The sequence below is a fragment of the Mytilus edulis genome, chromosome 10 (genome assembly GCF_963676685.1).
Source record: "Mytilus edulis chromosome 10, xbMytEdul2.2, whole genome shotgun sequence".
Lineage (NCBI taxonomy): Eukaryota > Metazoa > Mollusca > Bivalvia > Mytilida > Mytilidae > Mytilus > Mytilus edulis.
Window position 1 is genome coordinate 44575285 of NC_092353.1, and position 26926 is coordinate 44602210.

General features: G+C 32.5%; 1 protein-coding gene across 3 annotated transcripts; it reads left to right on the forward strand.

The window, feature by feature from the left end:
• Positions 1–26904, forward strand: LOC139491262 (katanin p60 ATPase-containing subunit A1-like). Of its 3 annotated transcripts, none has more exons than XM_071278793.1 (11): positions 1–99; positions 8578–8772; positions 10262–10455; positions 11421–11607; positions 12525–12628; positions 14066–14171; positions 15001–15159; positions 18493–18619; positions 22882–23019; positions 25033–25159; positions 26550–26904. In XM_071278793.1, exons 2-11 carry the CDS (start codon positions 8596–8598, stop codon positions 26746–26748), a joined length of 1518 nt encoding a protein of 505 aa, XP_071134894.1. In that variant the 5' UTR covers positions 1–99; positions 8578–8595; the 3' UTR covers positions 26749–26904. The 3 variants fall into 3 exon arrangements, with proteins under 3 accessions (XP_071134894.1, XP_071134892.1, XP_071134893.1); XM_071278791.1 differs by lacking the exon at positions 15001–15159 and adding an exon at positions 15219–15377 and having other exon boundaries at positions 20–99; XM_071278792.1 differs by lacking the exon at positions 1–99 and having other exon boundaries at positions 8584–8772.
• The last annotated feature ends 22 nt before the right edge of the window (positions 26905–26926 follow it).

Below are 26926 nucleotides of genomic sequence, written 5' to 3' on the forward strand. Positions count from 1 at the left end.
CGAGATGACCCAAACTTATTCCGGAATGTCGCATGTCCGATTTGGTTTTACTTTTACACACAAATCACCACTTCCGAATATTTAAAGAAGAAAAAAATCGTAAGAAATATCTCATTCTAATATAATTAGAATTAACAACAGAAAAATACATTTGTATAACAATATATGTGAACAATTTCTTCAAATGTACAAGCTTAACAAATTAATCTATCGAATATAGTAACCTCTTGCCTTGGGAATAACGTGTTTTAGTCATTTCCAAATTGTCTATTTTCAGTTCTGGAAACACAGTCACAGGCACTTGTTTCTATCCATTGGAAGACCCACTATTGGCACTATTAACGTATATGTTAACAAGTGCCTGTGTCAGGAAATCGCCGAAATTGGTAACGTTAAGGAATACCCGATGTATACAATATGAATACGGCATATATACAAAAACTGGCAAATGTTGTAACTTTCGGAAAAGCATGTCACTGTTTAACTGACCTGTGTCTAGGCCTGACATTATATATATGTGTCTGTCCCTGGTCGGGAACATCTAATATAGTGGCTGTCATAGGTTACTGTTTGACATCAAGTTGTTTATGATTTTGTCATAAAATTAAATCAGACAATTTTGATACGGTATGGGTTTTGTTCATTGTGAAGTGTATAGTGACCAATAGTTGGTCAAATTCATTTCATTTGGACTTTGTTGGATAATCCTCTCTTTGGAAATCATTCCACGTCTCCTTATTCAAATAATGTTATTGTCTTATTTGTAAAAAGGCAGATACAGTCAATATATTAGTTTAAACATGTTAAAGAACATAATTTAATTTTCTAAAAAAAAAAGAACTCAACTTCTTTTCTAGTAAGTAATTAACAAGCTCGGTGGTTAACACTAATTATTTTATTTTAAATATTAACCTTATACATGTTATATTCATCATTATTGGAAAGAATGAAAGAAGAATCTGATACAAGGGATACAAATCCGCCTATAGCTAGGACTTGATTATTTATTTAAACTTTCTACTTGAGAATACAGATGACATTGTAAGAAGTGTTTTTGGTTGTCAGCATTTTAATGTTATAAACTTATTAATGCAATACACAAAAGCTAGCATCTTCGACTTGTAAGTTAAATGAATATAATCAAATACCATCTAATATGGACAGGTTGCAATATTTTTGAATCCTGATGCTGCATACTCATATCATATTTGCTGTTTTTCGTAAATTGTTTTGTTATGAGTTAGGCCGTTAGTTTTTCTTATTGAACCATTCCACAATTTTCGTGTCTGGGCTTTTTATAGCCATCTTTAAGTTAAGAGTTTTCGTTCTTGAAGGCCGTACGATAGCATATAATTGCTTAAATACTTTATTTAACCCTGGTGGATAGTTACATGTATCTTATTTGCAATCATACCACATCTCCAATGTTTATATAAAAAAAACAAAAGAACACAGCACCAACAAAAGATGAATAGTCGTTTTTTAGCTCACCTGGCCCGAAGGGCCAAGTGAGCTTTTCTCATCACTTGGCGTCCGTCGTCCGTCGTCATCGTCGTCCGTCGTCGTTAACTTTTACAAAAATCTTCTCCTCTGAAACTACTGGGCCAAATCAAACCAAACTTGGCCACAATCATCATTGGGGTATCTAGTTTAAAAAATGTGTGGCGTGACCCGGTCAACCAACCAAGATGGCCGCCACGGCTAAAAATAGAACATAGGGGTAAAATGCAGTTTTTGGCTTATAACTCAAAAACCAAAGCATTTAGAGCAAATCTGACATGTGGTAAAAATGTTTATCAGGTCAAGATCTATCTGCCCTGAAATTTTCAGATGAATCGGTCAATCGGTTGTTGGGTTGCTGCCCCTGAATTGGTAATTTTGAGGAAATTTTGCTGTTTTTGGTTATTATCTTGAATATTATTATAGATAGAGATAAACTGTAAACAGCAATAATGTTCAGCAAAGTAAGATCTACAAATAAGTCAACATGAACAAAATGGTCAGTTGACCTGTTTAGGAGTTATTGCCCTTTATAGTCAATTTTTAACCATTTTTCGTTAATTAAAGTAATCTTTTACAAAAATCTTCTCCTCTGAAACTACTGGGCCAAATTAATCCAAACTTGGCCACAATCATCTTTGGGGTATCTAGTTTAAAAAATGTGTGGCGTGACCTGGTCAACCAACCAAGATGGCCGCCACGGCTAAAAATAGAACAAAGGGGTAAAATGCAGTTTTTGGCTTATAACTCAAAAACCAAAGCATTTTGAGGAAATCTGACATGGGATAAAAATGTTTATCAGGTCAAGATCTATCTGCCCTGAAATTTTCAGATGAATCAGTCAATTGGTTGTTGGGTTGCTGCCCCTGAATTGGTAATTTTGAGGAAATTTTGCTGTTTTTGGTTATTATCTTGAATATTATTATAGATAGAGATAAACTGTAAACAGCAATAATGTTCAGCAAAGTAAGATCTACAAATAAGTCAACATGACCAAAATGGTCAGTTGACCCGTTTAGGAGTTATAGCCCTTTATAGTCAATTTTAACCATTTTTCATAAATTAAATTAATCTTTTACAAAAATCTTCTCCTCTGAAACTACTTGGCCAAATTAATCCAAACTTGGCCACAATCATCTTTGGGGTATCTAGTTTAAAAAATGTGTGGCGTGACCTGGTCAACCAACCAAGATGGCCGCCACCGCTAAAAATAGAACATAGGGGTAAAATGCAGTTTTTGGCTTATAACTCAAAAACCAAAGCATTTTGAGGAATTCTGACATGGGATAAAAATGTTTATCAGGTCAAGATCTATCTGCCCTGAAATTTTCAGATGAATCGGTCAATTGGTTGTTGGGTTGCTGCCCCTGAATTGGTAATTTTGAGGAAATTTTGCTGTTTTTGGTTATTATCTTGAATATTATTATAGATAGAGATAAATTGTTTACAGCAATAATGTTCAGCAAAGTAAGATCTACAAATAAGTCAACATGACCAAAATGGTCAGTTGACCCCTTTAGGAGTTATTGCCCTTTATAGTCAATCTTTAACCATTTTTCATAAATCTAAGTAATCTTTTACAAAATCTCCACTGAAACTACTAGGCCACAATCATCTTTGGGGTATCTAGTTTGAAAAATGTGTCCGATGACCTGGCCATTCAACCAAGATGGCCGCCACGGCTAAAAATAGAACATAGGGGTAAAATGCAGTTTTTGGCTTATAACTATGAATTCAAAGCATCTAGAGCAAATCTGACAAGAAGTTAAATTGTTAATCAAGTCAATATCTATCTGCCCTGAATTTTTCAGATGAATTGGACAACTGGTTGTTGGGTTGCTGCCTTCCAATTGGTAATTTTTAAAGAAATTTTGCCGTTTTTGGTTATCTTGAATACTATTATAGATAGAGATAAACTGTAAACAGCAATAATGTTCAGCAAAGTAAGATCTACAAATAAGTCAACATGACCTAAATGGTCAATTGACCCCTTAAGGAGTTATTGCCCTTTATAGTAAATTTTTAACAATTTTCATTAATTTGGTAAATATATGTAAATTTTTACCAAATATAGTTCTCTGTTACTAATGGGCAAAGTTCATTATAGATATAATTGTAAGAAGCAAAATCGTTCAGTAAAGTAAGAACTTCAAACACATCACCATCACCAAAATACAATTTTGTCATGAATCCATTTGTGTCCTTTGTTTAATATGCACATAGACCAAGGTGAGCGACACAGGCTCTTTAGAGCCTCTAGTTTGCTTAACTTGCAAAATTTAACCCTTACAACAAATAAGACAACAGTCGTTAGTAGTATAACTATATATGAATGTATTTAGGATAATATGGTTGAAAAAATAATTTTGGTCTTTTAAAAAAAGTAGAATAGAGGTACGCAACAACGACTTCTGAACGAAATTATACCAGCATATATTTTATAATATTAGATATGTAGTTAATTTTGTATATTTGTAAGCCGTTAAAGCTTTGATATGGACAAAATATCATCACTTGATATTTACTTAACAGTGATTAAGTTCATCTTTAAATTACAATACATGTATTTTGCAATTCGCCGTACAACAACCTGCAATTCGCCATACATTAAACAAACAATGTTTTGGTCTATATTCCTTAAAAAACATCTTTTTGACAACAAATTTCAGTAAATATGATGTCACACTATCATAATCTAAAAACGTGTCTGGAAAAATAATGAAAAACAGTTGACTAACTTGCAAATGGGGTGTCAGAGGACGGTCGACCTCGAAATTTTCCGGTACTAAGTGGCAAGTTTTGGAGTATAACACAAAATCTTGTCTTAATTTAGTATTTATCACCCTAAAAATTTAAAGACATATATCAGAAAATCATTCCTTCAGCGGTAACCTCATCAAATCAGTAGAAATGCTTTAAATTGAATGAACTCCTACCTTGTTTACTATTTTTTTCTATGCTTGGTAGTACCCAATTTCTGGTTGCGATGATACGCAGTGTTGATGACTTGTTTTCTATCCATGGCAAGATCTACTATATCTGTATATTACGTAATATATATAGGGCTTGCCATGGATAGAAAACAAGTGCCTGTGATTTATTTTGATTTAACTTGAAAAAATTAAGATTTAACAGTATAAACTTAATACACTAAATAATAGAGAAATTATTTTATCAAAAGTTGCAACCAATCAGGTTACATTAATTTAATTGTTTTCAATTTGATGAAAATATTTTGCCCAACATTGCGAAAAAAGAAAGACTAAGTCATACATTTGCTCTGTACAATGTGCTCCATGTTACTCTTTTGTCTTTTTTGAACTTCTGCTTCTGCTTCTGCAAGATAATATAAGGACCATGGTCAACAAATAGATTATACTACAATGGGTTTGGTGCATATATAGGGCTGTTAGTCTGGAGAGATTTTCTGATATTGGTGGCTTGGTTGACTAGACAATTACCGGTAGTTGGATTATATTATAATTTATAAATGTATGTTTTACAGACAAATTAAACTAACAAGTACTAACAAAATTTATTATATACTACTAACGGTTAACGAGGCCGGGATAAGGTACCGGTATTTGATGTATCCACTAACAAATGTGAAAAACTATTAATAAAACATGATTTACCTTTATAAAAAAAAGAAAATCACTACAGATTCAGAATCCCAAAAGGGATTACATATGTCTAACTGTCTATTTTGATTGGGTTGTGCACTTGTTGTCTCTTTCAATGACACAATCCCCATTTAAATAAACCGTTTTATTACTTAGTCCAAATAATGATGATGTCTTGAAAGGCTTTTTAGCTCACCTGGCCCGAAGGGCCAAGTGAGCTTTTCTCATCACTTGTCGTCCGTCGTCCGTCGTCGTCCGTCGTCGTTAACTTTTACAAAAATCTTCTCCTCTGAAACTACTGGGCCAAATCAAACCAAACTTGGCCACAATCATCATTGGGGTATCTAGTTTAAAAAATGTGTGGCGTGACCCGGTCAACCAACCAAGATGGCTGCCACGTCTAAAAATAGAACATAGGGGTAAAATGCAGTTTTTGGCTTATAACTCAAAAACCAAAGCATTTTGAGGAAATCTGACATGGGATAAAAATGTTTATCAGGTCAAGATCTATCTGCCCTGAAATTTTCAGATGAATCGGTCAATCGGTTGTTGGGTTGCTGCCCCTGAATTGGTAATTTTGAGGAAATTTTGCTGTTTTTGGTTATTATCTTGAATATTATTATAGATAGAGATAAACTGTAAACAGCAATAATGTTCAGCAAAGTAAGATCTACAAATAAGTCAACATGACCAAAATGGTCAGTTGACCCGTTTAGGAGTTATTGCCCTTTATAGTCAATTTTTAACCATTTTTCGTTAATTAAAGTAATCTTTTACAAAAATCTTCTCCTCTGAAACTACTGGGCCAAATTAATCCAAACTTGGCCAAAATCATCTTTGGGGTATCTAGTTTAAAAAATGTGTGGCGTGACCTGGTCAACCAACCAAGATGGCCGCCACGGCTAAAAATAGAACAAAGGGGTAAAATGCAGTTTTTGGCTTATAACTCAAAAACCAAAGCATTTTGAGGAAATCTGACGGGATAAAAATGTTTACCAGGTCAAGATCTATCTGCCCTGAAATTTTCAGATGAATCAGTCAATCGGTTGTTGGGTTGCTGCCCCTGAATTGGTAATTTTGAGGAAATTTTGCTGTTTTTGGTTATTATCTTGAATATTATTATAGATAGAGATAAACTGTAAACAGCAATAATGTTCAGCAAAGTAAGATCTACAAATAAGTCAACATGACCAAAATGGTCAGTTGACCCGTTTAGGAGTTATTGCCCTTTATAGTCAATTTTAACCATTTTTCATAAATTAAATTAATCTTTTACAAAAATCTTCTCCTCTGAAACTACTGGGCCAAAATAATCCAAACTTGGCCACAATCATCTTTGGGGTATCTAGTTTAAAAAATGTGTGGCGTGACCTGGTCAACCAACCAAGATGGCCGCCACCGCTAAAAAAAGAACATAGGGGTAAAATGCAGTTTTTGGCTTATAACTCAAAAACCAAAGCATTTTGAGGAATTCTGACATGGGATAAAAATGTTTATCAGGTCAAGATCTATCTGCCCTGAAATTTTCAGATGAATCGGTCAATCGGTTGTTGGGTTGCTGCCCCTGAATTGGTAATTTTGAGGAAATTTTGCTGTTTTTGGTTATTATCTTGAATATTATTATAGATAGAGATAAATTGTAAACAGCAATAATGTTCAGCAAAGTAAGATCTACAAATAAGTCAACATGACCAAATGGTCAGTTGACCCCTTTAGGAGTTATTGCCCTTTATAGTCAATCTTTAACCATTTTTCATAAATCTAAGTAATCTTTTACAAAATCTCCACTGAAACTACTAGGCCACAATCATCTTTGGGGTATCTAGTTTGAAAAATGTGTCCGATGACCTGGCCATTCAACCAAGATGGCCGCCACGGCTAAAAATAGAACATAGGGGTAAAATGCAGTTTTTGGCTTATAACTATGAATTCAAAGCATCTAGAGCAAATCTGACAAGAAGTTAAATTGTTAATCAAGTCAATATCTATCTGCCCTGAATTTTTCAGATGAATTGGACAACTGGTTGTTGGGTTGCTGCCCTCCAATTGGTAATTTTTAAAGAAATTTTGCCGTTTTTGGTTATCTTGAATACTATTATAGATAGCGATAAACTGTAAACAGCAATAATGTTCAGCAAAGTAAGATCTACAAATAAGTCAACATGACCTAAATGGTCAATTGACCCCTTAAGGAGTTATTGCCCTTTATAGTCAATTTTTAACAATTTTCATTAATTTGGTAAATATATGTAAATTTTTACCAAATATAGTTCTCTGTTACTAATGGGCAAAGTTCATTATAGATATAATTGTAAGAAGCAAAATCGTTCAGTAAAGTAAGAACTTCAAACACATCACCATCACCAAAATACAATTTTGTCATGAATCCATTTGTGTCCTTTGTTTAATATGCACATAGACCAAGGTGAGCGACACAGGCTCTTTAGAGCCTCTAGTTTAATTTGTTTCAGAAACCATTTTTTAGGCTGGATGTTGACGGGAAATTTTGCTCTCAACTTTGAGACTCAATTTGACATGAAATCTACACATACAGCTAGAATATTTTCATTTTTAATGTATTGTTAGCTAGTTGGTGCATAATATTTCCAAAATATAGGGGGAGGGTTGAGATCTCACAAACATGTTTAACCCCGCCGCATTTTTGCGCCTGTCCCAAGTCAGGAGCCTCTGGCCTTTGTTAGTCTTGTATTATTTTAATTTTATTTCTTGTGTACAATTTGGAAATTAGTATGGCGTTCATTATCACTGAACTAGTATATATTTGTTTAGGGACCAGTTGAAGGACGCCTCCGGGTGCGGGAATTTCTCGCTACATTAAAGACCTGTTGGTGACCTTCTGCTGTTGTTTTTTTCTATGGTCGGGTTGTTGTCTCTTTCGCACATTCCCCATTTCCATTCTCATTTTATAAAACAAAGTGACAATGATATCCTAGATGTAATGACTTATTTCCTTTTTCAAATGGTTTTCCAGATTTCCTAAGATCTTTTACTTTTGTAGAGTATAGAATAATTGATCTACAAACAGATCTAGAACATTTAGAACTCTGTTGAATTTAATTGACCTTAATTTCCAGATGCATGTAAATGTAATATAAATCAAATTATTCTTGAAATTTTGGTCCCTCTTGGCATTCACATACAGTAACTATCATTTTCTCATACATTTCAATCATATCAATGTCACAATGATTATTATGTAACTACTATGTAAATCCTAACATACCAACTCTGCTCATTGTTGAAGGCTGTACGGTGACATATAGTTGTTAATTGCTGTGTTATTTTGGTCTCTGGTGGAGAGTTGTCTCATTAGCAATTATACCGCATCTTCTGTTTTATATTTATACATAATAATGAATAGGTAAACTTTAAACATTCATATTTACTAGTACAATTGATAGCCTATTAAATGAATGTAATTTTCTTTTTGGAGGCAGAAACATCAATCTGTATGATGAGTTCATCAATTATTCTTGGTGAAATTGAAGAAAACACTAAATTAGGTAGAGAGAATGCCTTGTTAGGGAACTATGACACTTCTTTGGTGTATTATCAAGGAGTTCTACAACAAATACAGAAACTTCTGACATCAATAGGAGAGCCAGATAGAAAAAGAAAATGGATGCAGGTATAGTTTTAGAAGATAAATTTACATGTATTTGCACAAACATACATATACACTGATAACATGTACCTCTGTTACCCTAATTTCCATGATCATGATGATTTTTTGCTGGTTATTTAATCAATCAGATGAAGACAGGAACTGTGATTTTTTATTCTGTCCAGCATTGTCAATAATTATATCAATAATATAAATCAAAACATAAAGGTTATTCCTGATTAATTTTTCGAATTATTTTATTATTAAAGGCGTTAAGAACCTTTGGTGACCCCACAGTTTAAATTCTATAATAAGTTAGTAGTGAGCAGTGGTCGCTACAGACAAACGTTCACCTAATCTGTCCCAGTCAATGGGATAATTTAGGTTGTCAATCAATGGCCACAGCCACACTGTTTTGAATATGATTCTATATACATTGTAATGATCGTACCTACAAAGAATACTTTCAGATACTTTTAAAAACTAATCATTTATTGCCAGTTTTATTGATGAACACAGAATGAAGTGGGCAAACTATGAGAGAAAGCCTCAGAACCACCAATCCTCAGGAAAACTGGCATTCTCTATGATGATACAATGATGACAGAACTAACGCTTGTTGTTTTTCTTTGAAGTCTGTTAACTTCTATTATTTCTTGAAATTTGATCATATGGGTGTTTTTTTTAATGTTCAGAATAAATTTGATTGTAATTATCTCAACATATTTGAAGCATCCTTGGATAAAGTTATGTACACCAATGCTGTAACACAATTTCAGGACAATTTTCTGTAAAATCATCAGAAATATTATGTTCTTATTTAATTCTGCTACATGTACATGTATTACAAATTTTAGTGATGAAATTGATCAGAATTACGTTTTTTTAGATTCATGTAATTAATTCGTAACTGATGAAAATGATAAGAGCTGGCAAAATCACTACTTTTGATGAAAATGTCAGGGGCGGGTCCAGATGAGGTGTAATAATAATTAAAAAAAACTATCGAAAAGAACTTTACATAATACTTCAGTGTTTGTTTGTTGTGTCATTCAAAGAAACCAGAACTTAATCTTAAATAGAGAGATATTTATCAGTCTGGCTACTTTATAAGTGGATGCTAAATTGTTGAAATCCAGGAGCTTCTGAGCTTCCCCATGGACCCTCTACCATGGCAATCATAATTATGCCTCCCGTTCATAAAATCCTTGCCTAGGACTATTGAAATGTTAAGTAACGCCTTATATCCTAAAATTTGGAATTTCTCGTTATTGGTATACTGCTGTTAAGATCCATCCAATCATTTTAATATACCAAGTCCATAGACAATTAGTGGAGAGAATTCGGTATAAAAAATATCAAACCCTGACATTTAAGCTATGAAATATACATGTTTCAAGTCAAACATTACATTAGTGCATTTCACAATTTTTTTATGATTTTTTAACAAAAAAGTCCAAAATTTTTTGAATTGAATTCTACGCCCCTGAATGTCACATTTTTTATGTTTCAGGCAAGAGATTTGATCAGCCAAGAACATGACAGAGTGAAAGATATTAATGAAACATTGGCAAGTTTTAAGTCTAACAATCCTAGACATCAGCAGGGTGATAATGATTATGGAAGTCCATTTCAAGATTATGCCAGACATGAAGAGCCAACAAGAGACCCTGATGTATGGCCTCCTCCTACACCTGTGGAATATAGGTTAGTGATATCAAGTTAGCCTCGTCAGTTACAGATCCAGGGGGAGGGTAGACTGGTTCTCTATCCTTTATCTGTTTGGCTTTGGAACCTCTCCTTTGTTTTGGACGATCAATGCATTTGAATGGGGACATGTGGTTGGAATCCCCCTCCTTTATACTGGGTTGGGAACCCTCCTTTTAAAAATGGCTAGATCTGCCCCTGTTGGTTCTATATTCTTATTCATCAAGCAATATACTAACATGTCCTCTCTTGAAATGGTTAAATTTTCAAATGGGGTGTTTACAGGACATGTTAAAATTTGACTATTTACTTGATATTTTCAAGACTTACGCAACCTTATATCTTACCTGCATGACCAATGGCTGAAGCAGGTCAAATTTCCTTGTCTCTGTCCATCCTCACAAGGAAATTTGATATCTGGTCTCCAACTAGAAAATGCTGAGTTGTAGGGAGTAGGCCATTGTTTCAACTGCCATGTAGCCCCTTCTCTTTTGCTGGCAATTTAAATTTCTACAACACAAAGTTAAATTTTTTCAAAGTTATTTTGGTTTCTAAGAAAGGCAATTATTAAATATATGGTCTGAACTTGATGATTTTCGATGTAGTGAGTAAACAATTTTAACATCTGCTGTATAGTGGCTATTAAATAGCTTCCTGTTTGTCAATTTTTTTACATTTTACATCTCGCATCAAAGTTTTTTTTTGCATCAGTGCAAGGGAATGATCAGTTATGCATTAGTATACACGTGACAACAATAAATTGCATGCAGCGATGCAGGTGCAAACTGTGCATTGATCTTGATATATAGTTTCCATGAATTTAAATTTTTAAAATCTGTTTTGCTAAAACTTTTGTAATTAAGTATTATATCTTGGTTACTTAAAATGAAGTTTGTGCTCCAATAATATAAGAAAATCATAGTTATTTGACTACTTATGAAAAGATTTATGCTTGTTATTTGTAGACCATCCCCAAATATTCGAGGTGGGAGGCCTGCACCTAGAAAACAAGAACCAGTCAGAAGACCGGGTCCTGGAAAACCAGCTCCTTCAAGACAACAGGACAGAAATAGGGCAGGAGGACCATCATATGGAAATGTGGACAAAGGACGTGACAACCGAGGCAGGCCAGAAAATAAGGATAAGAAAAAGGTTTATATTTTTGTATACCATGAATTCATTCATTTTCCTTGGTAACAATTTTTATGTTGTAATGGAAAATTATATTTACCTGGGTATTTGATATCGTTGTTTTGTCAAAGTCTGCACATCTTAAAAAAAATTGTAATTTTGAACATTTAAATATGTGGTTCACCTGCAGCCACGAAATCAAAGAAAATTGGTATCAAAGGAAAAATCATGAAACTGCAATATAAAATATATCTATAGATTATAGTTTTTTCCACACAACCCTATAATATTCATAACAATATCTCTTCATCATGAGGTAGTTAAATGTTCAAATATGGGGTGTAAATTTTCAAATATGTGGTTTACAAGTAAATTTTGTAATTAGACTATTAAGAGAATATAAATATATTGATTAACAGGGTTAAATGGAGGAATTTCTTTCTCTAATGATTTGATTGAAAATGTTGAGTGCAATGGTCCGAATGAATGATGCTGGAAATAATACAAGACAGATTTAATTGACATGTTTTTATCAATTTTATCAAAGTGGTCGTAACAAGTATAGATGCAGAGCTATATTTCTCAGACATTGGTTCTATGATATATTGTTATAACTATTTTCTTTTACTATAGAATCAAGATAAGAATTAGATTTATGGGGGGGGGGGGGGGGGGGGGGGAGTATTTTAAGTAAGCTAGTTTCTACTCAAAATTGAAATCTTGTATTTATGTGCTTTTATCAGTTTTATCAAGTTTTTAAGTTGTATCATACAAGTTTTATGATCTTTTGAAAGTACACTTTTGTTATTAGTTTCATGTCATTTATTGTTTTTTGATTTGTAATTTGTCCTTTTTGCAACACATATTTTAAATAATTTGTAAATAAAGAAATAAAAAAAATTGATTTAAATCAACATATCTTATTTTACCCTGTACAGCAAGGTGAGGACGGAGAGAAGAAATTTGATCCTACTGGCTATGATAAAGGATTAGTAGAAGGACTAGAAAGAGATATAATACAGAAAAATCCTAGTGTTCCATGGTAAGATAAAAATCTTATAAGTATTTTCAGTTCATAAGTGTAACCTGCCTAATCTGACATCTGAGTATTCCAACATCATGCTTTAATCGACACATTTTAATGGGGCCAAATTATGCTTATTCTTGTGGAAAAAACCTGAGTATTTCGACATCCTGCTTAATCCAACATGTTTTTTGGTCCCCCAGTGTGTTGGATAACACAGGTTACACTATACAAGTATATATATATATATCAAAGTCAAATATACCAAATTTTCGGTTTTTGTTGAGGTAGTTCTTTGATTCTCATTCATGAAGAATACACTCATTCTTAAATTTGAGAGTTTTAATCCAATGGCTTGTACTTATTAAAAGATTAGATAAAAATTATACATATATGACAAGTTTTGTACTATAAACTAATCTTATAACTGTTTATGCTGATTGCTGCACTTATATACAGAGACATCTTTCACTAGCAAATGAGTTGATTGAACATGATCAAATTGGACCTGCAATCTTAGGGAAAATGTTACCTTTAATTTTTATACGACTGCAAAAATATTTTTGGGGTTTGTATGATGCTATGAAGATGTTGTCGTCGTCGGCGGTGTTGTCCCAAGACACATTTGGTTTCCAAACAATAACTTTAGTTTAAGTAAACTGATCTCATCTGAAATTTTACAAGAAGTTTCAATACTACAAAAAGAAGATGGGGATTGATTTGGGGGATAATTGCCCCAAACATGCAAGAATTAGGGGCAAAAAAGGGACCAAAAACAAGCATTTTTTAGTTTCCGACAATAACTTGTGTTTTAGTTTATGGATCTCTCTGAAATTGTACCACAAGGATTCATATCATGAAGGGAAGGCTTGGATTGAGTTTGGGGGGAAATGCCCCAGACATGCAAGAGTTAGGGGCAAAAAAGGGACAAAAAACAAGCATTTGTCTGTTTCCAGACAATAACTTGTATTTAAGCATATAGATCTCTCTAAAAGTGTACTGCAAGGTTCCATACTACAAAGGGAATGCTGGGCTTGAGTTTGGGGGTAATTGCTCATCAATTTATTTTTGTTGGGGTTTAAAAAATTTTGAATTTAAAATTTTTAAAAAGTTTAAGAAGAAATTTTCAATTGCACAGTATTGCGCAATATATTTTTAAGATCTTGGACCACATTTTTTTGTTGTCAGAAAGCTATATTATGTCACAATCCAAATTCAGACAGTATTAAGCTTGAATATTGTGTTCAAACTGTTCAGGCTGCACTCAGCAAAGCATTTTTTTTTAAATATGTCAAATTTGCTTAAAAGTGACCTGGCTATCTGAGGCAATTTTTAACAACACCCTGTATCGTAAAGGGGGCATAACCTTATAGGAGATCACTCAGGTATGTCATCAAAAATAGAAGCAGCTTGAAATTTGATCAAAGTTATAGTATTAGGGTTATTTATTTGTAGGTCATCCATTGCAGATTTAGTAGAGGCTAAGAAACTTCTGCAGGAGGCTGTAGTGCTACCTCTTGTCATTCCAGATTTTTTCAAAGGCATTCGTAGACCTTGGCGGGTAAATACATAGATTATAATTGTTTTACCAGTAAATTAACAGTGATCGTAAGGGTATTGTGTGCACATTCAAATAATTTATTTATTAATTGAATAAATACATCACACTGTCTAGATATACATGTAAATTAGTAAAAGTGTTTGTTAATTATCGTCTATGGTCCATTTTTTATGAAATATTATATTCAGGTTCCAATTTTTATAGAAGCTTTTAGAAATGATTCATATAATTTGTATCTCCAAACTTTGCACAATTGTTATAAATATTGTTATACATATGACATTTTTCTGAAAAGCTTGTCCCCAAATTGCATGAACTGTCTACCACTGGAACTTATCAAACACAACAATAAGTTAATCAATTGACCTATAACCTGATTGCATTTATCTCTACACAAAGTGTTGACTGATTTTTGATTGGTCATTTAAAAACCACATCTGTGTTTGTATAGTAATGAGAAAGATGTTCCCCCAAAACAAACTTAATGAAAATGAATATTTTATAAAAGACAGAAATTAATATTCAACAAAATATAGATCTAAATATTATTCATGATGACAAAAGCTATCATAGTTCAATACAATGAAGGATATATAAGGATTGATATAGTGAATATGTTATGACCACCTTGATAGATTGACGCATGAAATGAACTTTTGATAGAGACTCAGAGATGTAATTTCTATTAAGAAGGACACACCCACTTTAGAAAACTATTGTTAAATGTCAAAGAGAACCTGCTCTTGTAATAATGCTGGCCACAGCAGTATGTAAGTAGCAAGAGATTTACAGAAGGATTTTGAATTAAAGCTGGAGTTTCTGTCTGCAGGGTGTGTTAATGGTCGGGCCTCCTGGTACAGGAAAGACGATGTTGGCAAAAGCGGTGGCAACAGAGTGCGGCACTACATTCTTTAATGTCTCATCCTCAACTCTCACATCGAAATACCGGGGGGAATCTGAGATGTTAGTAAGACTCTTATTTGAAATGGTAAGATATATAAATATGTTGTTACACATTTTTGTTTTTCTTTTTTTGCCTTGGTTTAGGGTGTGCTGATGGTAGGTCCACCGGGAACGGGAAAAACCTTGTTGGCAAAAGCTGTAGCCACAGAATGTGGAACAACTTTTTTCAATGTTTCCTCTTCCACATTGACATCAAAGTACCATGGGGAATCTGAAAAACTTGTCCGTATACTGTTCGAAATGGTATGTTGCTCTTTGACCTTTCAGTTTGTGCTAACTGTCGTAGTTCTTCATAGATTCATATATCACTTTTATCGTCGAACATTGGCTTTCACGCTTCATATATTCATCATGCTTTTTATCTTTGATCAATTATTTTCACATGATATTTTGATAATAAATTCATAACATTTTTATTTTATCATTTTCAGTTTTCTCTTAAAAAAAAGAAATTTGTTCATTAATTTATTAGTGCGTTGCCTTATAACTTTACAATGTTCAAACCGGAAATTTAAAAAATATATTGTGTCTATGCATGCAATTTGGTTTTGCTCATATTAAGTACGAAAATGTCTAGAATAATGTGAAAATACATTTTGTAGAAATACTTGAACTTTTTTATTAAAGTAAAAACATAAAAAGGAAAGTCTATATAGAAAAAGTACTATTGGCACATATGGGAAAAAACTTTTTTTATACCCCTGCTCCCATAACTTATTTTCATCTTTAACTAAATTGTATTTGCTTCTAACCCTTTAATCCTCAAACAAAAATATGTAATGGCCAACCCTCCCATACATGTTTTCCTAGAATATCCCTATTAAAACAGAAGAAAAAATAATTGTACAGACAATTTTTTCGAAAAAAATATCTAGCTTGCTGATAAATTAAATGGAAATGCCTTGAATTAATAGAAAATACTAGAAAAACTGAGTTACTGACAAATTCACAGAGAAAAATAATGTTATACAGAAGAACCCTGATACAGATCCAGGGGGAGGTTTCCGGGGGTTGGACCCCCCCTTTTTTTTTGGATGATCAATGCATTTGAATGGGGACATAGAGTTGGAAACCCCCCCTTTTGTCCTGAGTTGGGAACCCCCTTTATTAAAATGGCTGGATTAGTCCAAGTAGATGAGACCTGACATACTATTTAACTTGTATAAGGTTCAACATGTTCAAGTCATCCAAGGTTCTGAGTTACGTTATATTTTCCCATTTTCATAAAATCTCTTGTCGTGTAGACTTGATGTGTTACTATATTTCACTTCATAATCCATTTATATAGTATGAAAAATAACTATTTCATGAAAAAAAATGAGACAGAATAAACAGTTAACATTTGATGTTTACAAAGATACGTGAATACAAAATTCAGGAGCACTTGCAAAACAAAACAAATCATTGCAAATGGATGTATTCAATTCGCCATTTCAAAAACTTATGCATTATGGGTAATATTTTCAATAGTGTACACCAAAACATTGTGATTGGTTTAAAACGTTCTAAAAAATGGAAATTTGAACATTGACATAACGTTATTTTCATTTTGGTGTACAAACAATGAGATTACCCATAGTTCTTTAGATTCTGAAAAGGCAATTTTCATTTATTTTGAGGTTGATTCTTTTTCTACAACATAACTCTTACTGGTATGAATATAATTTGAGCGATTCTTTCCTCTTTCCTCTATGTCATAAATAAATCTTTTTTATCACAGGCCAGATTTTTATGTCATAAATATATCTTTTTTATCCCGGGCCAGATTTTTATGTCATAAATAAATCTTTTTTATCACAGGCCAGATTTTTATGTCATAAATAAATCTTTTTTATCACAGGCCAGATTTTTATGTCATAAATAAATCTTTTTTATCCCGGGCCAGATTTTTATGTCATAAATAAATCTTTTTTATCACAGGCCAGATTTTAATGTCATAAATAAATCTTTTTTATCCCGGGCCAGATTTTTATGTCATAAATAAATCTTTTTTATCACAGGCCAGATTTTTATGTCATAAATAAATCTTTTTTATCACGGGCCAGATTTTTATGTCATAAATAAATCTTTTTTATCACGGGCCAGATTTTTATGTCATAAATAAATCTTTTTTATCACGGGCCAGATTTTTATGTCATAAATAAATCTTTTTTATCACGGGCCAGATTTTTATGTCATAAATAAATCTTTTTTATCACGGGCCAGATTTTTATGTCATAAATAAATCTTTTTTATCACAGGCCAGATTTTTATGTCATAAATAAATCTTTTTTATCACAGGCCAGATTTTTATGTCATAAATAAATCTTTTTTATCACAGGCCAGATTTTTATGTCATAAATAAATCTTTTTTATCACTGGCCAGATTTTTATGTCATAAATAAATCTTTTTTATCACGGGCCAGATTTTTATGTCATAAATAAATCTTTTTTATCACGGGCCAGATTTTTATGTCATAAATAAATCTTTTTTATCACGGGCCAGATTTTTATGTCATAAATAAATTTTTTTATCACGGGCCAGATTTTTATGTCATAAATAAATCTTTTTTATCACGGGCCAGATTTTTATGTCATAAATAAATCTTTTTTATCATGGGCCAGATTTTTATGTCATAAATAAATCTTTTTTATCACAGGCCAGATTTTTATGTCATAAATAAATCTTTTTTATCACGGGCCAGATTTTTATGTCATAAATAAATCTTTTTTATCACGGGCCAGATTTTTATGTCATAAATAAATCTTTTTTATCACGGGCCAGATTTTTATGTCATAAATAAATCTTTTTTATCACGGGCCAGATTTTTATGTCATAAATAAATCTTTTTTATCACGGGCCAGATTTTTATGTCATAAATAAATCTTTTTTATCACAGGCCAGATTTTTATGTCATAAATAAATCTTTTTTATCACAGGCCAGATTTTTATGTCATAAATAAATCTTTTTTATCACAGGCCAGATTTTTATGTCATAAATAAATCTTTTTTATCACAGGCCAGATTTTTATGTCATAAATAAATCTTTTTTATCACAGGCCAGATTTTTATGTCATAAATAAATCTTTTTTATCCCGGGCCAGATTTTTATGTCATAAATAAATCTTATCCCGGGCCAGATTTTTATGTCATAAATAAATCTTTTTTATCACAGGCCAGATTTTTATGTCATAAATAAATCTTTTTTATCACAGGCCAGATTTTTATGTCATAAATAAATCTTTTTTATCACGGGCCAGATTTTTATGTCATAAATAAATCTTTTTTATCCCGGGCCAGATTTTTATGTCATAAATAAATCTTTTTTTATCACAGGCTAGATTTTATGTCATAAATAAATCTTTTTTGTTATCACAGGCCAGATTTTATGCACCCAGTACCATATTTATAGATGAGATTGATTCTATTTGTTCTAAACGTGGATCTGATTCAGAACATGAAGCCAGCAGACGAGTCAAATCTGAATTGCTAGTACAAATGGATGGTAAGTTTTTATTTGCACTAATGACAATTACAACTTTTTGTCCGTTAAAAAGATATTGTACAATAAAGAATTTTCATGTCTGAAATTACCGTAAGCAAGAATCTTAATTTTTATATTATTACATTTATCAGACTTTGCAAGTTATTTTAGGAGTATTCAATTCTTATATTTTTATTAATTTTATAAACTTGTTCTAAATCAAGGATTATGACCCCATATCAATTAAATATTTACCAGTATACTATGATTCACTTATTTTTGTGAACTATGATTAAGTGGATACTTAATTTCTTGGTTTTGCAAAAAAATCATTGTAAGCCTATTTGAAATATATTTTGGTCTGAATGTACCCACGAAATCCACAAAAATTGGTATACAGCTAATAGTAATGAATCCTCAGTAGTAAAACACAACAAAAACTAAGTAGAAGCAACATATCATTTTTAAAACTACAAAATTCAAGACAACAAATTTTAATTCTTGTCATGAATCTGTAAATCTATATCTTTTAAAAGGAGTAGGTCTGGTAAGGACCGATTTTGGCCTCAAATTTCAGGTTCATCTGAAAAAAGATTTTGACCACTTTTTAAACACTTAAGTGTCTATTTTATTTGAATTAATTAGTTTATGTGAAAGATTTTAACAGATTTAGTCATTAAAAACGATCCGATTCAAGCTCAAATATGAAAAATCTACCTAATATGCCGCAAAATGTCACTTTTCAGATGTTTTTTGGTCAAAATGAAAGTGGCCGCATCCGTGTTCATCCTCAACCTTTATATATGTTATGTATTATCATAGAATACAACTTACATTTCAATATTAAGGATGAACACGAATGCGGCCACTTTCGTTTTACACGAAAACCGTCTAAAATTTAACTAAAATGCTAGAATTATGAGGATTTCAGTAATTTAGCATGACTTAATGGTGCTAGTACCGGATATATGTGCATTGTATTGTCAAAAACAGCCCATATTTATGTAGCAGAAGCATTCTACTGTCCAATAAATAACTAAAGGTTTACAACTTAACAATTTTGTAAAACTGCTATATTTTGGGGCCAAAAAGGGGTCTTACTGAACCTACTCCTTTCATGAACATTTTCAATATTTCTTATAAGATAAACAAATTTGTTAAAGATCATTTTTTTTAAAGTTCAATTTCATTTGTTTGACCCTTTCCGCTCTGCAAAAATTCCATGATGTCAATATTTGACTGTAACTTGTCTTTTAGATCTAAGACCATTGTAAATTGTTGACTTTAATTGTACTTATAAATTTTGATACCTTAGGAATGTATGAAGGTATGTTGGAATGGAAAGAACTTTGATATGATAACTTTTTCTTTTTTTAAACTTTAGTCAACTATGATGTGCAATTCAATCCTAGGATTGTTTATTTTGATTAAGGCCACCCTATTTCTTTTGAATGACAAATGCTTTTTTTTTTAATTATGTGATAGTACATGCATTATCCTAAACCCTTGGTTTTTGAATGTATTTATGAGAAATAAACATGACAAATCTGTTGTTACTTCCATTGGAAATTAATATAGAAAAGGAGGGAAGAAATTAAACATTTTTGAAAATTATATGTTGACCTTGAGATATATGTTGGTGATTGTTTTGCAGGTTGCTGTCTCATTGGCGGAAATTTTATTGATTGCAATTGGCTTGCATTTAGAATATGAATTTTTTCAAGTCTGACTTTTCAGGTTTTTTACATACCAATCTTAAATCTTAAAATCATTTCAAAGTTCTTTTTAAAGTATAGAATGTATGACATTATTGTGGAAAGAATGAAAATGTATTTCTCTATAAATATTATGCATTTTGTATTAAATAAACTCATCATAGATACTGGGATTAAAATTTTATATATACGCCAGACCATTTTTATAATAATACTAAGCCTTGTCAGTAGGAAAAATAACATTATTAGTAATATGAAGTGAATCAATCTGAAGATACTCTGTCATATTATATTAATGATTTTCCAATGATAGGAGTTAACATTTGGTTATTCGTTGAGAGACAGCAACTCAAAGGCAAAAACAAACAATGGACATCTCAGTCTTTGATAGGTGTTTGTACAATATTTCAAGCTCTATATTGTCTCAATGACTTTTATAAAGCACAGAATTCTACAAATGACAAAAAAAAAATATATGAGGTATATAAATCTGAAGTTGGGGCAGGTGCATGAACATGTCCTGGGTTAAAATAGTATCTTTATTTTGACATCTCAACCCTCCTGCTTTTAGTCTCATTCAGTGTTACATGATCTTGTACATTTTTCCTGTTTAATTTCAGTGCATGTGTTGACTTGTACTTAACATATCTATGTACTTTGACTATAGGTTTGAATGATAAATATTCAGTATTTGCAAGTCATTTTTGGAATGGACTTTTATGCAAATTGTGTCTTACGATTGCTATGATTGCTATGCATGAAATGTATGTAATCAGTCTTTAAATTATTCAGTGTCATGACCCAGGAAGTTTAACTGTAATCTAACATGCTATAATTAAATGAAAAAAACTACTGTGGATTCATTTATTTTCGTGGGTACCAATTTTCATTGATTAAGGAAAACTTACATTTTCGTGGAATTTAATTTCGTGGTTTTGCTTAAGTCTGCATACAAGTCTATATAAATTTGTCTTTTGTTGAACATTAAATTTCTTGGTTTACCTGTACCCGCGACATCCACGAATATTAGTATCCAACTAATAATAATGAATCCACAGTAACTTTATTGTTATTTAAAAACAAAACAAAAACACACAGATCCTTATACTCCATTGTACATGTACTATCACATCAAGGCTCCTGCAGGTCAGTTTAGATTGTGTCTTCATTTTAAGCCTGTCTTTATTGAGGATCATTCATTTGTGACAAACATCATCTACACATGTGAATATCTTTGCAATAGCAGCTAGAAAAGAAGCTGATAGTAGCTGTCCACTTCACAACAACTAATATGAAATTTGTTTTAAAAAATATTATTTATAAATTATATGACATAAAAAAATCCCTGCAATGTCTAGAAAAAACAATTTTGCATAAAAACAACACACACAATACAGATCCTGCTCCACATGAGGCACCCATCATGTTTCTCCTATAAAAGTACAGTTTTATCAAGTGATTAAGCATCACACGAAGTACATTTACACCATCAAGGTAAAGGCCAGTTCCGGGAAACGGTTTTCAGATGAATCTGTCATTTGACTTCCATCACCATGTGACAAAAATGTATGTCTTTTGCATAGAAATTTTCATCACATGTTGAGCAAATGGGTGAAAAAGGTTTATTTTATACTGTACAAAATATTTGGGAAATTAAAATCTAAAAGGATGGTCATCCTCCCTCAGTCGAAACATTAATTATTTCTATACTACCCTACAGAATGACAATTATGAAAGAACTGAAAACTTTTAAAAGAGCAGGGAGACAGGCGCGCCTTCTATCTGGTAAATGACATCATAAAGGCGTGTGAAATTGACGATCTTTTCTGGTGAAAGACACGATTCCAGAAATGACCTATAAGCTTAAAATAGTTTTGTACTTGTACAACCAGCACTACAAAATAAATTGCCTTTAAGAGGTACATTTCTGATGGAACAGCATTGAACTTGTTTCAAACTATGACTGTTTTATAGGTATTTAAGTAGAATTTTCATTAATATGAGGCAGGCATTACCTGTGAATGGGGACGAAGTTTGTTTAAATTATTTTTTTTGTATTTTAAATATTTGTTAAAAAAAAGATACGGAAATACCGTAACGTTTCCGATTTTGGTTCTGTTGTTAGGGATTTTACTTGTGACGTTATTTAAGTTATGACGTCATGTTCAATGTAAACAAAGAAACGCAATGCATCAGGTAGGCCTAACGTTTATTCATACCAAAGACAAAGAATGATTAAAAATGAAATATTGGTATTGTGTTCCTTGAGTTCCTATATTTTACAAGACTAATCAAAGTCTCACGACAACAAGACCGGAAGAAGGAAGTAGAGTTATGTGTTCTGCGCAGATCCGGAAATTAAAAAACATGACAAAAAATTTTTTTCCCCGATTTTGAGTTCATTAGTACAATGAAAAATTCGGGAAATTTTCCCGATTTGTTTTTTTATTGAATTTTCTACTGTAATAGGGGACTTCATCCCCATATTAAATCTCAGTTTGTTTAGGTACTGCAGTCAGATCAGAAATTATTAGAAAAATGTGATTGTAAAAAAAATTGTTTGTTTAGGTGTTGGAGGAAATAGTGCAGATGAAAGTGAAGAACAAAAAATTGTGATGGTCTTAGCTGCTACCAATTTTCCATGGGATTTAGATGAGGCTTTACGTAGAAGATTGGAGAAAAGAATCTACATTCCACTACCTACAGGTATGTTTGATTGGTCAATATGATCATGTGACTACAGTTTGATTACAAGCTACATTCCACTACCTACAGGTATGATTGATTGGTCAATAAGATCATGTGACTACTGCATTGAATACAGTTTGATAACAAGCTACATGCACATGTTACATTCCACTAACTACAGGTATGATTGATTGGTCAATAAGATCATGTGACGACTGCATAAGGTAGAGATTTGATGACATGCTACTTTGGTTTTAAAATTTTTTAGAACATTGATTTGTTCTAGGTATATTTACCCTTTTCTCATCTACATATATACAAATAAGGAAATGGTAAGGTAAATTAAGGACAACAAACAACCCCCAAAAAAGTATTGACAGCCAGGATTTTTATAAAAGAAAAAAGAGGGTTGATTGATTATTACAGTGGCCAAAATGTGATTATTTGACAATTGTGAAACTCCAAGGAGGAGCTCAGTAGATCATCATTCAGTTTTTGTCTCGCTTGACAGAGTACATAGGTATGCTGTTTCCGGCGGTGACGGTGGTGGCGTCAACAATGTATTAGTTTGTGATTAGGTCTAGTTTATGGTAAACCACTAGTGGTAAGTCAAATATATTTGGTATACAGTTGTATTAGCTTTGGCACATCTCATTACCATGGAAATTATTTGGTTCCCTCCTTTTTTTTCCCCAGTCATGGTCTATTAATTCTGGTCACTTTTGCTTAGTTTTCATGTATTTGTTTATGATTAGGCCCGTTTATGGGGAACCACTAGTGGTAGGTCAATGATATTTTGTATGCAGTTATATAAGCATTTGCATATCTCATTACCATGGAGATTACTTGACCCACCCCTTAGTTATGGTTTATTGATTTTGAAATTTTACTTAGTTTACATGCACTAGTTTGTGTTTAGGTTTGTTTATAGGGAACTACTTATGATAAGTCAATGATATTAGGTATGCAGTTGTATTTGCATTGGCACATCTCATTTCCATGGAGATTGTTTAGCCATGTACCTTCAGTCATGGTTCATTGACTTTGAATATTTGCAAAACTTACATGTTAAAGTGTTGCTATTTTAACTCTACTTTTCGCTATATAGATGATGTTCTTTCACTAAATAATTCAAAATTTGGTGACTATGTGGAACGCATCTATCCAATCGAGCTAGAGATAAAGGATACTACAGATACAGTTACGTCGGCCTCATATCTTGACTTACATCTAGAAATTGACAATGAGGGTCGGTTGAAAACAAAACTTTACGACAAAAGAGATGATTTCAGCTTTCCAATTGTGAACTTTCCATTTCTAAGTAGCAATATTCCAGCAGCACCTGCATACAGGGTATATATCTCCCAGGTGATACGATATTCCCGTGCTTGCATTTCCTATCATGATTTTCTTGATAGAGGGTTGCTGCTCACAAGGAAGCTATTAAACCAAGAGTTCTAAATGGTGAAGTTGAAATCATCCCTTCGTAAATTTTACGGACGCCATCACGAGTTGGTTGACCGTTATGGAATAACCGTTTCACAAATGATATCGGATATGTTCCTTACATCTTAACTACAATCCCCTTCCCTTTCATGAATGTGACCTACCGAATTAGACCATTTACCGGATTTGTTATCACATAAGCAACACGACAGGTGCCGCATGTGGAGCAGGATCTGCTTACCCTTCCGGAGCACCTGAGATCACCCCTAGTTTTTTGGTGGGGTTCGTGTTGTTTATTCTTTAGTTTTCTATGTTGTGTCGTGTGTGCTGTTGTTTGTTTGTCTTTTTCATTTTTAGCCATGGCATTGTCAGTTTGATTTAGATTTATGAGTTTGACTGTCCCTTTGGTATCTTTCGTCCCTCTTTTAATACCAACATTTGCATTATGGACATTACAAAAAAAGTGAGACATATCTCTGTGATAACAGTTTATTGTTGATACCTTCTTATTCAATTTATGAAACATGGAATATTGTATGTTACTTATTATCAAATACATAAATGGTGAATTATTTTTATCTACAGAGGAAGGAAGAGAAGAACTGCTGAAAATAAATCTGAAGGGAATAGATATCCATAAAGATGTGAAGCTGTCTTCACTGGCTGGTAATCTAGAGGGTTATTCTGGAGCTGACATAACTAATGTGTGCAGGTCAGTCAGATATACATAGATAACATATATAGATTCTAAGGTTATTATAGAGCTGACATAACTAATATGTGCAGGTTAGTTAGAAAAAACATGGATAAAATGTAAAGATGATTCTTGATGTAATGTAGATATCATTGGAATCATTTATTATCTCCTGAATGCAATACAGCCATTTTGGATTGTAGTAATGTTTGATCAGTCATTGAGTATTTACGTCCTATCAATAGAGTAGAGTTTCTCTTATGTAAATCTTGTCATTATTTGGCACTAGCTGCATAAAAAGATCATGCTTTGTCCAGCTATCTCCTACAGTTTTGGAGATACAGCTTTAATATTTAGTAGAATGTTCATTATGAAGGTGTGCATGGCCACATGATTTTGATTTCTTTTAAATATTCTGAAAATGACAGCTAGTTGGTCATTTTTATTATGCCCCACCTACAATAGTAGAGGGGCATTATTTTTTCTGGTCTGTGTGTTCGTTCGTCTGTCCGTGTGTCTGTTCGTCCGTCTGTCCTGCTTCAAGTTCAAGTTTTTGGTCAAGGTAGTTTTTGATGAAGCTGAAGTCCAATGATTTCAATCAACTTGAAACTTAAACATGTTCCCTATGGAATGATCATTTTAATGCCAAATTAGATTTTTTACCCAATTTCACAGTCCATTGAACATGGAAAATGATAGTGAGTGCGAGTGGGGCATCCGTGTACTTTGGACACATTCATTTCCATTCTCCATTTATAATTTCTTATGATCAGGAGGGGGGGGGTCATCATTTATGTTGTACAGACAGCGTAACAATTTCAAATTGTCCATATCTAGTTTTTGTTTTGTGATAGGTCAAGGTTTACCACAAGTTTTGCAAATATGAATTCATGTTTCTTCCTCAGATGAAGGTCTGTTATGGATATAAAACCTGTCAGGCTATGAAACATCACCAGGCGCTGTTAATTATGTGTTTCGGCATATACATTTGTACTATAGTTTAATGCATTCACAAATTTAAGAACACTTGCTTAGATGAACATGTTTGTCTTGTTGGTTCATCTGACCTTGACCTCATTTACATGGATTGTTGATAATTTTAATAAATTTTGTGATAGTTGTAGTAAAACCATTTGCACTTGTTTTTCGCTTAACAGTCCAATTTCAAACACCAATAAAATGTTCCCAATAAAATTAATGAAAATAAAGTAGGTGTATTGAGTACCATCAAACACAGTGGTGGATCCAGAAATTTTCGTAAGAGGGGGTCTAGCACCAGTCATGCTTCAGTGATTACCTATATAATCAACCAATTTTTTCCCAGAAAAAGGGGGGGGGCAGGCCCCCTGAAAAACCCTCTAAAATTGCCTCTAAACAGACATATAACTGTCCATATTATATGTTGTAGAGATGCAGCCATGATGTCCTTTAGGAGAAGAATTAGTGGTTTGACCCCAGAACAAGTCAGGAATATTCCGAAAGAAGAATTAGAAGTACCTCCCAACATGGATGACTTTGAAATGGCCATTAAAAAGGTCAACAAAAGTGTCTCAGCACAAGATCTGGAAAAATACCAAAACTGGATGAAAGAGTTTGGTTCTGTGTAAAGTGAAACAAAACTGATTAAAATTACTGCATTAATAGCATTTCCAAAATATTAATATATTTATAAAGATTTTGTTATATGGTTTGACTCAAATATGATAAAACCTTCAAATGTATGATAAGTTTGAAAATAAATTGCAAAAATTCATTTAAAATTACATGTATATTATTCTTACATAT

Coding starts and splice junctions, on each gene's coding strand:
- LOC139491262 (XM_071278793.1), top strand. CDS start 8,596: ATGATGAGTTCATCAATTATTCTTGGTGAAATTGAAGAAAACACTAAA. Junction 12,629..14,065: donor AAAAATCCTAGTGTTCCATG/GTAAGATAAAAA, acceptor ATTTATTTGTAG/GTCATCCATTGCAGATTTAG. Junction 15,160..18,492: donor TAAGACTCTTATTTGAAATG/GTAAGATATATA, acceptor TTGTTATCACAG/GCCAGATTTTATGCACCCAG.